Genomic DNA, 12988 nt, shown 5'->3' on the forward strand with positions numbered 1-12988 from the left:
CTCTTCATTGTCCTAGGGTTGTAAATGTGAACATAGTTTCTTGTTTACAGTCTTGATAGACAATATGGTGCAGTAGAAAGAATATTGAATTCAAATTCCAGTATTTACTAGGTGCATGACTGTAAATCTTAACCTCTGAACCTCAGTTTGTTCATCTTTAAAATGGTGATCCTAATCTTTGACTCACGGGTTTACAGTAAAGTATATTTTGAAGATTTTTTTAGAAAAGATATTTTTATTGAGAACTCGTTTTTAATGTCCCCCTACATTTCATTCTGTACTTCCTCCCCTCCCCCTCTCACTGAGCCATCCTTTATAACAAGAAATATAATAAAAATGAAGAAGGGGGGGAAGCAGTAAAAACTGATCAGCACATCGAAAAAAGTTTGATATATGCAGTTTTGTACAACTTTGGATCCTGAACAGAGCAGAAGGTGGTTGTTGTTCTTTTCAAATAATTGAAGTCATTATATAATATTGTTGTCCTGCCTTTGCTTAACTTCACTTTGCATTAATTCATGTAAATCTAAGAAAATGCTTTGTAAAACTGCAAAGACATCTAGCAACAGGAATCATTGCTATTAGTAAGGGAGGTCATTTGTATACACAAATATGTATAACATACAGAATCCCTAGAATCACAGAATTTCAAATTTGGAGGTGATGCCAGAGGTCATGTTGTTCAGGTCTACTTTCATTTCACAAATCCTGCACTTCTGCAAACTTCAATGATGTATTTGCATATCTATCCAATCCACATGGTGACATCTATTGGCTCTGGGGTCATTCAGTCATTTTTTTTCTTAAGGAGGTGAGTACCTGGCTCAACTATCTCAACTTTTGCCATGGTGTTAGGGGATGTAAACACTCAAATTGATGTTCCTTCAAACTGCCTAAATTTCATAGCAACCCCTTCATTTCCAATCATTACACACCCCAGTCACACGCTATATTTCACGATCACCCACAGACAAGAGTTCCACTTCCTTATTTAGTTACTCTTGCTATTCTTCTCTCATGGGCCAGCAAACTATGACCCATAGGCTATATCCCACTGCCTGTTTTTATAAGGCTAGCAAGCTAAGAATGGTTGGTTTTTGTATTTTAAGGGGGAAAAAATGTAAAAACCCATTCTTAGCTCACAGACTGTACAAAAACAAGTGGCAAAATTCCACAGGATGATTTGCCAACTATTTCCCTATATCCTCTTATCATTCCATCTCTCCCTATGCCTCACCCCTACTAAACCTATTCTTTGCCTTCTTCAGGGTCTTTGTAGGCCCTCCCTACCCAGTACATTTTAAAGCCATTATCCTCATTTTGACTAAAGTTTCCTTTATCCTTTCTGGACCCTGTAGTTAGTTAACTCAACTGCCCTCTTTTCTCAAATCTGCTTTCCTTTGTCCTTTTGCTAATCATCTCTCGCTAATAAACCTCACCCTTAGATTATTCCTGTCATAAACCTCCTCTGGTCCTAGTTAGAGGGTACTGGACAGATCTGGAGTAAGTCACATAGCATGCTGATTGGTTATATTATAAGTTCATGCTCTCCTTTTAACTGGACCCTTATTGTAGCAAGAGAGTCCTTTTGGTATCCCCTAATTACATCTCTTATCTCACACCCTAAAAAAGCTATTGCAAACCTTTTCTTCTCTCAAGCTTCTCACAAGAATCTTCCTATTGCCTTTGTTCTCCAACCTTACTGAGAAAATTAAGGCCAATCAGTACAAGCCTCCCTCTTTTCTCTTCATCTAAAACTCCCTTGTCCCCAATAGATAAAGGGTCAAAGGATATGAGTAGACAGTTTTCAAAGGAAGAAATCCAAGCTATCAACAAGCATGTGAAAAAAATGCTCTGTCACTAAGAGAAATGCAAATTAAAATAACTAAGGTTATGCCTCACACCCATCTGATTGGCAAAGACAACAAAAAGGTAAAATGACAATTGGAGGAGGGCCCTAGTGAAAACTAACACACTGATGCACTGTTGTAGCTGTGAATTAGTCTAGCCACTCTGAAAAGCAATTTGGAACTATGCTTAAAAAGTCACTAAATTTGGCAAAATTTTTGATGCAGCAATATCACTTACTCAGCCTATATCCCAAGAGATCCAAGAAAGATATAAAGGTCCTATATGTACAAAATTATTTATAGTAGCCCCCTTTGTTATATAGCAAAAGAAGTGGAAGGTAAATGGAGTATCCATCAGTTGAGAAATAGCTGAACAAATTATGGTGTATGGATAGAATGAGATATTATTGCACCATAAGCATAAGGGGGACAGCTAGGTGACCCAGTGGATAAAGCACCGACCCTGGATTCAGGAGGACCTGAGTTCAAATCCAGTCTCAGACACTTGACGCTAGCTGTGACCCTGGCAAGTCACTTAACCCTAATTGTCCCACCAAAAACAAAACAAAAAAAACCCCAAAACATAAGGATGGAAAGATATGAATCACTAAAGAATAAAGTGAGCATATCCAGGAGAACTATTTATATAATAACAACATTATAAAGACATACAACTTTATTCATTCATTCATTTATTTATTTGTTGTGGGGCAATGAGGATTAAGTGACTTGCCCAGGATCACACAGCTAGTAAATGTCACATGTCTGAGGCCTGATTTGAATTTAGGTCCTCCTGAATCCAGGACTGGTGCTTTTCCCACTGCGCCACCTAGCTGCCCCAACATACAACATCATTTCAGTGACTATTCAAAGGACTGCTAAAGAAAGCATGGAGATACCTCCTGACAGGGAGGCAATGGATTCAAGTTGCCAAAAGAGTCTTTGAAACATGTTTTTGAAATGCATAGAAGAGAACAAAAAGAAGGCCAGAAGGAATCACAGATAAGCAGGACACTTTGAAAGAAACATGTTGCATTTATGTATTTAAAAAGAAAAGCAAGCTGGACATAATAAGAGTTTCACAGTTTCAAGTACAGCTATCTCTTTTCTGTATATATGGAAGGGTTCGTTTTAGTTGGGTTTTGTTAAGTTTAGAATTTTTTACAGGGTAGAATAAAAATCCCTTGGTATCATCCTCTACTCTGGCCTCCTTTACCCTAGTCTCTTGACAAAAAGGCAGCAGCTACTCTTGCCAAAGCCAACCCCAGCCTTTCTACATGTGTGCCTGATTCTATCCCTTCTAGTCTTTTCCAGCAGGTTGCATCCTCAACAATTTGCCTCACCCCTTGAATTTTCTTTGTGTGTGTGTGTGGGGGGGGGAGGGGGCAATTGGGGTTAAGTGACTTGCCTAGGGTCACACAGCTAGACCCCTTGAATTTTCAACCTTTTAGTTAATCTTCTGATTTCTTTCATACCACCTTCAAACATTCCAATCCTTAAAAAATTTTAATGAGTCCCTACAATCCTCTCAAGCCATATTCATAGATCTTTTCTCTCCTCAGCAAAGCTCCCAGAAAAACCTGTCTATACCTGCCACTTTTACTTCCTAACCTTTCTTTCATTTCTCACCATTTGTAATTCAGTTTCCAACTTCATTCAACTGAGATTTCTTTCCTTAGTTAACCAGCCATCTCCTGGTTGCCAAATCTGATGGTCTTTTTCTCTGTCTCATCTTTCTTCACCTATTTACTATGTACTTTACACTGATGACCATTCTTTCCCCTCTGTATACATATTTTTCTCTAGATTTTTGTTATATTAGCTTATCCTGGTCCTTTTATTATTTGTTTGACCAGCCATTCCTTCAGCATCTCCTTTACCTGACTCTAGTCATATCACATCTGCTAAATGTGGGTGTTTCCCAAAGTTAACTTCATCAATAGTCAACAAGTAATTTGGGGGGGGGCGGGGTTTGGCGGGGCAATGAGGGTAAAGTGACTTGCCAAGGTTCATACAGCTAGTAAGTGTTTGAGGCCGTATTTGAACTCAGGTCCTCCTGGCTCCAGGGCTGGTGCTTTATCCACTGTGCCACCTAGCTGCCCCCTCAACAAGTATTTCTTTCTTTTTTTTTGCAGGGCAATGGGGGTTAAGTGACTTGCCCAGGGTCCCACAGCTAGTAAGTGTCAAGTGTCTGAGGCCAGATTTGAACTCAGGTCCTCCTGGCTCTAGGCCCGGTGTTTTATCCACTGAGCTACCTAGCTGCCCCCAACAAGTATTTCTTAAACCCTTACTATGGGGTACTTACTCTTCCTTGAAGACACAGGTCAAGTACTGCATGGTACATGAAGCTGCTTCTTCTCTCCCCAGTTCTAGCCCTCTCCTAAACTATCTTCTTGTGAACTCCTTTTTTTTTTTTTTAGTGAGGCAATTGGGGTTAAGTGACTTGCCCAGGGTCACACAGCTAGTAAGTGTTGTGAGATTTAAAATTGGATATTAGATCATAAATCCCCTACTTAACTTTTCCCTAAATTTATCTCCCAAACTAGTAAATGGAAGAAGCTTCTGGTTTTCTAGAGCAAGATTCCATTCCCTTCAGAAGTGTTTCTCTAGCATCTTTTAATCTTTGGAAATCCCTGTCGTTATTATAATTCTACTCTGGATGATTCTAAACTTGGATCATCTCTAGTAGAAGGAGCCATCTTGGCGGCTCTCTCCATATGTGACAATTTCCCCCATATTATAACAATGATAATAGCAAAAATAAAATCCTTAGTGTTAAGTGTCTGAGGCCGGATTTGAACTCAGGTACTCCTGACTCAAGGGCCGGTGCTCTATCCACTGTGCCACCTAGCTGGCCCCCCTCCCCCCCCCCCTTTTTTTTTGGAAACTCCTTTATTTTTAATGATTTCAAACAAATAACTGCAGTGTATATCCATGCGTGCGCACACACACACAATGTATATATGTACTATGGTCTCTGTTAGAATGGAAGGTTCTTGCTTGTAGGGATTTTGTTCATTCTTAGTATTTGGATCCCCTAGCATTTCACCCATTGTCTGGCACATCTTAAATAGGGACTTAATAAATTGATGTTTCATTTACATGCTAGACTGTCAGCATTCTAAAGACAGGAACCTTGTCTTATTTGTTCTCCCCAACACAAAACACAGATGACTTCACATATGATGCCTCAATGTATGTTTGTTGAAGAGATTTAACAGGATTAGGGACTCATAGAAAGTTCTTAAAGCAGGAAGGTGGGGGTATGATTAGATTATATATTTTAGGAACATGAATCCAATAGTTAATATAACAGGAAGGAAAGAGTAAAGAAGAACAGAACTACCTGGGAATGAGATTTGAACCTGATGGAAATGGGTGACTGGGCTTAAGAAGCTCTCACAGAAGAGAGAAGCTCAGCATTCTTGTAGGCAGAGGATGAGCCGAGGGAGGTAGCTAGCAGGCTCTCCAGCACAGTACTTTTTTTTTTTTTTAATCAGGAGCCAAGGAGGGTAAACCTGGGGCCCAGGCCTGGCCATTGTGGGCATTACCCCACTATCCAAGGTTGGGGGTGGGGGGAAGTAATGTGAAACCGTGCTCTGTAAATAGGACATCAGGAGAGATTTATGCTCAGCTTCTGACAGCAGTTTTGCCACGGTTAGCCATAGACCATTTCCTTTTCTCTGGGCCTCAGTTCCCCTTTTTAGATTATTTGGGGTCCGATGGGCTTGTGGGATCTTTTGGGCACCAAAAGTGGATGAGTATCCCTGAAAAGGTCTCATCTCAACTTCACATCAGAGGTCTCTTTTGTAAACTTTAAGGTCCCTGGGAAAGAAATTGTTAACATGACCTAGAAAAGAGTACTTTCCGGGGGGGATCCTTTTTTTCTTAAGGGAACGAGTTAACTTCCGGAAATTGGGCCCTCTTTTGAATATTGCACATGAAGAATACAAAAGGGGCTCTAAAAACATCTGCCAGTGGTGATAGGAAGTCTGGAGAAAAACATGAGGGGAACATGGTCCATTGTCTTTCATTCTTGAAAGGCTGTCCTAAGGAAAGGGATTAGACTGATTTTCGCTGGGGTTGTCTGTCCTCTCTGCTCAGCATGCACTCCTTCCTGATTGTCTCCTAGCAAAGACTCCTCAGCTTCCTTCAGAGATCAACTCTTAGATCACATCCTTAGCAGGGGTTCTTAACCTGGGGTCCATGAATTTTCCCCCCAATATTTTGGTTACTTTATTTCAGTATAATTGGTTTCCTTTGTAATCCTGTGTATTTTATTTTATTTTTAATTTATTTACTGAAAAACCTTCCCGGGGCAGCTAGGTGGCGTAGTGGATAGAGCACCAGCCCTGGATTCAGGAGGACCTGAGTTCAAATTTGGCTTCAGACACTTAACACTTATGAGCTGTGTGACCCTGGGCAAGTCACTTAACCCCCAATTGCCTCACCAAAAAACCCCCCCAAAACCAAAAAAACAAAAACAAAAACAAAAAACCTTCCCCCACCCCTACCCCACCATGGGTCATCAGCTTCACCAAATTGCGATGAAATGTCTTTTAGGAAGGCTGCCATTCCCCAACTACCCCAGAAATGACTGTCAATCTTTTGTATTTAATAGGCTATGTACATAAAACACAAACATCTTGAGGAGACAAGGGACTGGTTTTTTTGTTTTTGTTTTTGAGATACCTTCCCAGCTGCTTCCAGAGTCACTGGCACATAGTAGGTGCTTAGTAATGCTTGTTGAATTGAATTGCTTTGCTTGTCCCTAGATATTAAAAACTAGGCTAATCAAGTCCGGAAAGTTGTAGGGAGGTAGTTTTTTTTTTAGGGCAATTCCAGGAAAAACTTCCAAGAAATTAAGAGATTTCCAAAATTGAGGAAAGTTAGGAAGTTAGTTGAACTGACTGCTTTCTGAAAATCCACCTCTTGAAATTCTGTCAGTCTGGGAGGAAACCTATAATGGTCCCTTTAGGGTCCCCCACCCCCCCCTTCTCTTGCCCAAAAGCCAGGTACACACACATGAACTCTAAGGACCAGACCTTAATTAAGGGGTTGGAGTAGTCGGCAAAAGAGGCATATGAACTGGGCCTTAAAAGAATGGGTGGGGGGCAGCTAGGTGGTGCAGTGGATAAAGCACTGGCCCTGGATTCAGGAGGACCTGAGTTCAAATCCAGCCTCAGACACTTAACACTTACTAGTTGTATGGCCCTGGGCAAGTCACTTAACCCTCATTGCCCTGCCCCCCCCCCCCAAAAAAAAAGAAAAGAATGGGTGGCAGTTGTGGAGGAGAGTGGGAAAGAGATTCTGAAGAGGTACTGAAACCTTATTTTTCCAGCTAAGTGTTAAGTTTTTCAGTCTTGATGTGTGGATTCTTGAATTTGGAAGGAATAGGATCTTGGCACTTAATTTGGACCTTAGAGATCATTACATCTAGCTACTTCATCAGATCATCTAGCTACTTCATGTGACAATTGGAGAAATTAAAAGCCTAAAAAAATTCAAGGTCTTGAAGAAGGCTGCCACCTAACCTACTGAGCTCTTAGCTCTGGTGTAGTGGAGGGAAACGTTGGATTGAGAGGCCAAAGACCTAGGTTGGAATACCCATTCTGTCACTGGATTGGGTGATTTGATCCTTGATTTCCACATATATAAAATGGAGGTGATGCTGATAATAATAATAGCTAGCATTTATATTGGTCGTAAGGTTTACAAAGCACTTTACCAATGTTACCTCATTTTATCCTCATGAATAGCTGCTGTACTTAAGGTGGCTAAAATTTTAGCTAGTCTGTCTAAAAATCTAATGAGTGGTCGCCAATAAATTAGAAGCTTTAGCAAGAGTTTAGACTCTCAAGCATTTATTAGGGAGCTAGTATTACTCCACTCCCCACGAGGTCCTGGCAAAAGAGAGTGAGCCTCACCCCTTCTTCATCCCACAAGCCTTCTGTGAAAACCCGGAAATATCCCTTTTACCTACACACAGCTCCAAGCTAATTGGCTGGTAGCTTTGATCCACAGTACCCATGAGTAAATGTCACTGATGCCAAGGAAACGACCTTCTAAGCCACATGGCTTGCCCCCAGACACCTTCTCCTCATGGTGGAGTATCTCTCCAGCAGGGGGCGTCACGCCAATTTTCACACTCACAACCATACCCTGAGAGGTGTAGGTGCTATTATTATCCCCATTTTTACAGATAAAGAAACTGAGGCAGGTGTCAGTTGCTTAAGGTGACAAGTAAGGGTTAGAGGTTGGATTTGAACTCAGTTTCCTTATTCCTGGTCCAGTGCTTTATCCATTGTATTACCTGACTGCCTCTTTCTCATGGATCCTGGTGTGTCAGATGAGATAATGTTGGTGTGTGGGCATCCCCGAAGGATCAAGGACAGTTATATTTTTGTCTCTCCAGCACCTACTTCAGTGCTTGGCACATCAGTCCTTAATGAATATTTGTTGATTGATTTTCATATAAAAAGTTTTTTTAAATTGTAAAGTACTATAAAAAAGAAAATGACACCTGCCTTTACTTCCTATATTCCAAATTCCACTTAGTACTTCAGTGAGACCAGATGATTGAGTAATATTTTTGTGTCATTTCAGATTTGCAATTGGTTCATCAACGCAAGGCGGCGGCTACTTCCAGATATGCTGAGGAAGGATGGCAAGGACCCCAACCGTTACACCATTTCCCGCCGTGGTGGCAAAGCATTGGATGTGGCTGTGCCACGGGGTTCAAGTCCCAACCTGATGACCCCAGGGTCCACTCCAACCCCCTCCAAAGTGCTATCACTGTCTGTCTGCTCCTCTCCTCTTTGCTCCTCTGCATCCCCAGTGGGGGCTCACCTCTCTGGCCCTGGGGCTGAGAATGAAAGTTCACCACCCCCTTCTTCGGTCAGTGGGGAGCCACAGCCTGTCTCAGGCCCTGGTAGCACACTTACCCTGCTGGCCAGAGCACAAGCTGGAAGCCCAACCAGTGGACTGTTTAATACACCACCCCCTACACCCCCAGAGCACTATGGAGAGGACTTTAGCAGCTTTCAATTGCTAGTGGAGGTGGCCCTACAGAAAGCTGCTGAGCTTGAGTCACAGAAAAAAGATGTGTTTCCTCCTTCATGGCATGCTGAGCTCCCTTTGGTAGCCACTAACCCTAAGTAATCCTTGAAGGGGCCTTCAGGACTTGGTTGGAGATATTGCTCCTCTGCCTGTTTTGTTTTTTTACCATTGTTCATTGTGTTGTTTTGGGGCCTTTTCTTTTACCTTTGGGGTCTCTGCTGTCTGTGGGATGCCCCTCTCTATCCAGACAGGTTCTCCCAGTGGGAACACTTAGATGTTTCATGCAGTGACCCAGATCTCCTCTTGTCTCTCACCTGCTCTACTCTCAACACTGGGGTTATTTGCAGTCTAGGAGAAGTTGGACCAAGAAATCTGAGATACATGTCGAGGTCATCTCCTGCACCTCTGGTTCTGGGAACGTGATGCTCCGATCTCCAAGAATTCCTACTTTGTCATCTGTTCTGCCCTTGGGCACCCTACTGACTGCTCCAGCCTAATTTCTCCTTAAATCCATTCCACCGTGTACAGGGCCTGGGATTATTCCTGGCCCCTTTTTCATCTCTACTGACTAAGGTCTAGTGAACTGGCAAGACTAAAGACATACAAAAAAGGGAAAACACTACCTTGGGGACCAGTGACCAGGGTCAGAGAAAAAAAAAGTTTCCAAAGGGTTTTTTTGGTTTGTTTTGAAGAAAATACCTTGTTAAGTGTTCTTTTTGTTTGGGTTTTTTTGCTCCTGTGTCCTGTGGTTTTGCTGAATGAAACAAAGGGTAAAAAAGACCTAGCAGACAGAAACCAGGCAGCTGGAGTAATCCAAATGACATGGGGCTGTGGAACTGGTGAATATTATGTAGCCATACTTCTTGGCAAGAAGAGATAAAGGATCTCTTGAGATGGGGGGGCTTAAAAAAATTTTTTTTAATATAATACCGTGACTTTTAAGGTAGTCATTGTCCTGGAAACTTGGGCTAAAGTGTAATGTGTTGCCACCACCATCACCCTCCCCCCCCCCCCCCAAATCTGGGCCATCTAGTGGTTGGTCTGGTTACTATTTCCTAATGCTTCCTTTTGAATCCAGTTTGGTCAGCTTCTTCCACACCCCCAGTGCAGTTCTGGCTGGTCAGGTCATGGGACTGGGGGAGCAGGAGGCTGGGCAGAAAATGGAGGTTAAGTTTGGAAATTATATCTGGTAGAGTGGTTACAGATAAGTTGCACCTTTTCTTCCTCTGAATTTTAGCTGCAGGGGCTTTGGCCTTCTGAGCACCTCTGAAATAGGTCACTGTTAGTCTTACTGATTTCTTCCCCCTCCTCCCTTCCCCCCATTTTGATTTTGTTTTAAAATATTGCTATTTCATGGTTTACTATGTTAAATAGCAATAGGTACCAGCTTATATGTATCGAAAACACTAATCCTAGGTTTAGACTGAGTATTCTTTTGTATGAATAATATTAATGTCAGTAGAAGAAGTTGAGAGGGAGCATTCCTCAGCCCACTGTACCTTAGATAGGTGGGATGGATGGGGTGATGCTTGTGTGGAGTGAGACATTAAGGATCAGGTAGGGAAGAGACTTGCAGAGATCCCCTGTTTCCCCTACTTCTTGAGCCAGACCTCCCCCTCCCATCCCCCCATCCATTCCTTGTCTCTTTCCCAAACCCAGTTTCTAGCTTGGCTCTGATTTCCCTAAGCCTGGATTAAGTTTAAAATAAGATCACAGAACTCCAGTGCTGGAGCCACTGAGAAAGACTGTTGGGAAGGGGAGAGGGAAAATGGCTTCCACAGTGCACTATGCAATGGGGGTGGGAGTCATGCTGGACCCTGTTAGTCATCTCTTAGGATGATGGGGGAAAAGCTGTGGTTGGGTGACTGTATCTAGGTTTGATTATATGTCTAAAGTGTGAGGGAGAGAAACAGTCCTCCAATTGAACTGAGCAAAAAACAAAAAAACAAAAACCTACTGTAAATACTTGTTGGAAATTTTTTTGTCAAATAAAAGATTTTTTAAAAAACACAAACTGAACCAGGGAACGTGAGTCTGTCATTTTGGACTATACTCCCAATATTAGAGAAGAGCTCAGTTTTCTTTCCACCTGAGCCTGGATAGTGAAAGTTAACGTTTTAATGACCATTGCTCACATTTATTAATTTTTTTTTCGGGGCAACGGGTTTAAGTGACTTGCCTAGGTTCACACAGCTAGTAAGTGTCAAGTATCTGAAGCCGGATTTGAACTCGGGTCTTCCTGAATCCAGGGCCTGTGCTTTATCCACTGCGCCACCTAGCTGCCCCCCCCCCCCCCCCCCCCCCCCCCGTTGCTTACATTTATACATTGTTTTAGGCTTACATATATCTTGAACATCTCCACATTGTATTGGTTGGGACCATGAGGAATCATTTGTCTTCTGATCTCTCAATTAAAAAGACTTGAGACTAAGACAGAAAAGGGGTCACAGAATCTCAAATAGAGAAGGGACTTGATATCTAGTGTTAACTTCATACCTAAGAAAGAACATCCCCTAACATATGCTTGTTCCTTCTCTGGAGACTTTCAAAGGTAGGAGCTTACTTTCAAAATAGTACGTTCAAGGGCAGCTAGGTGGCGCAGTGGATAAAGCACCGGCCCTGGAGTCAGGAGTTCCTGAGTTCAAATCTGGCCTCAGACATTTGACACTAGCTGTGTGACCCTGGGCAAGTCACTTAACCCCATTGCCCCGTTAGAAAAAAAAAAATCAAAAAAAAAAAAAGCACGTTCTATAGTTTTTTTAAAAAATGTCCTTTAGGGGCAGCTAGGTGGCTCAGTGGATAAAGCACCCGACCTGGATTCAGAAGGACCTGAGTTCACATCCAGCCTCAGACACTTGACACTTACTAGCTGTGTGACCCTGGGTAAGTCACTTAACCACCACTGCGCCCCCCCCGCAAATGTGCTTTATGGTTTATCAAGAGCCTACTTCATAATAATCCTGTGAGGAGAGTTGCATATGTATGGTTGTATAATTGGAGGTTGAAAAAGTTGGTGTCTGGTTCATGCTAACACACTTAAGCCAAAGAGCTGGGATTTGAATCTGAATTCTTGATTCCAGGTTGTTGCCTGTGTGTTTTATTTTTGTTTATTGGAATTAGGCCTGTGACTTGGTATAGGGAACTGCTGTTGAATAAAAAACTTCAGGTGGAGATCTGCACCTTTAGTTTCTAGAGATACTGATGGGCTTGGTGGCTTGTCCAGAGTTATGCCACAACTGTCAGCACCAGCCTCCAGAATGGGAAGCCAGTTCTATTTACTAAGCCACACCGTCTAGCATTCCTTTTTGTTGTTGTTGAGGCCTGTGATTTCATTTGATGACAATTGTGTGGATAGCTCATGTTTATTGCACTGAGGTCAAAGATTTGCTGGCCTTAGTATGTCATTCTTCCCACCTCCCAAGGCCTGGCTTCTTACCCACTCAACCATGCTGCTTCCTCTCCTTTCCAATCACTACCTTACTCCCTCTTCCATCTGATTGCTTTTCCAATATGTGGAGACACCAGTCATCCTGTTAGCACCCTCACCTCCCCTGCCCCTTTAAATAAGTTTCACCAGATGTGTGGGGATGAGGGGCCTGGTCTGGGGTTTTAGTATTTGCTTTTGTTTTGTTTGTGCAGGGCAATGGGGGGTTAAGTGACTTGCCCAGGGTCACACAGCTAGTAAGTGTCAAGTGGTCTGAGGCTGGATTTGAACTCAGGTCCTCCTGAATCCAGGGCCAGCACTTTAACCACTGCGCCATCTAGCTGCCCCAGTATTTGCTTTTAATTCCCTCTATTAGAGACAAAGGATTTCTCCTCCGTTGTCCCTAGTTTGTTTTATAAAACTGAAGGGGGGGGGCAGATGGACTAGATGACCTCCCAGCTAACACTTTAGTTCTTTACTCTGCCACTCACTACCTAAATGACCTTGGGCTAATTAATTACTCTGAGCTAGATTACTCGTCTGTACAAAGAGGTTGGACTCTTTGTTTTCTGTACAGTACTTCTCACCTCTGAGGGGTTTCTCCTCAGAGACTCCTGGTGGGCAGACCAAGTAGGGAAGCCAGATTTAGGGGTGG

The 12988-nt window shown here is 42.5% G+C and overlaps 1 protein-coding gene across 2 annotated transcripts in view; it reads left to right on the plus strand.

The window, feature by feature from the left end:
- Positions 1–10898, plus strand: part of TGIF2 (TGFB induced factor homeobox 2) — a 33355-nt gene extending 22457 nt beyond the window's left edge. For both annotated transcript variants that reach the window (XM_043982815.1, XM_043982816.1), the window contains exon 3: positions 8457–10898. In XM_043982815.1, coding sequence (XP_043838750.1) covers positions 8457–9011 — 555 coding nt within the window. In that variant the 3' untranslated portion in view covers positions 9012–10898. The remainder of the gene's footprint in view (positions 1–8456) is intronic.
- Positions 10899–12988: the final 2090 nt, after the last annotated feature.

The sequence above is a fragment of the Dromiciops gliroides genome, chromosome 2, assembly GCF_019393635.1.
Source record: "Dromiciops gliroides isolate mDroGli1 chromosome 2, mDroGli1.pri, whole genome shotgun sequence".
Taxonomy (NCBI): domain Eukaryota; kingdom Metazoa; phylum Chordata; class Mammalia; order Microbiotheria; family Microbiotheriidae; genus Dromiciops; species Dromiciops gliroides.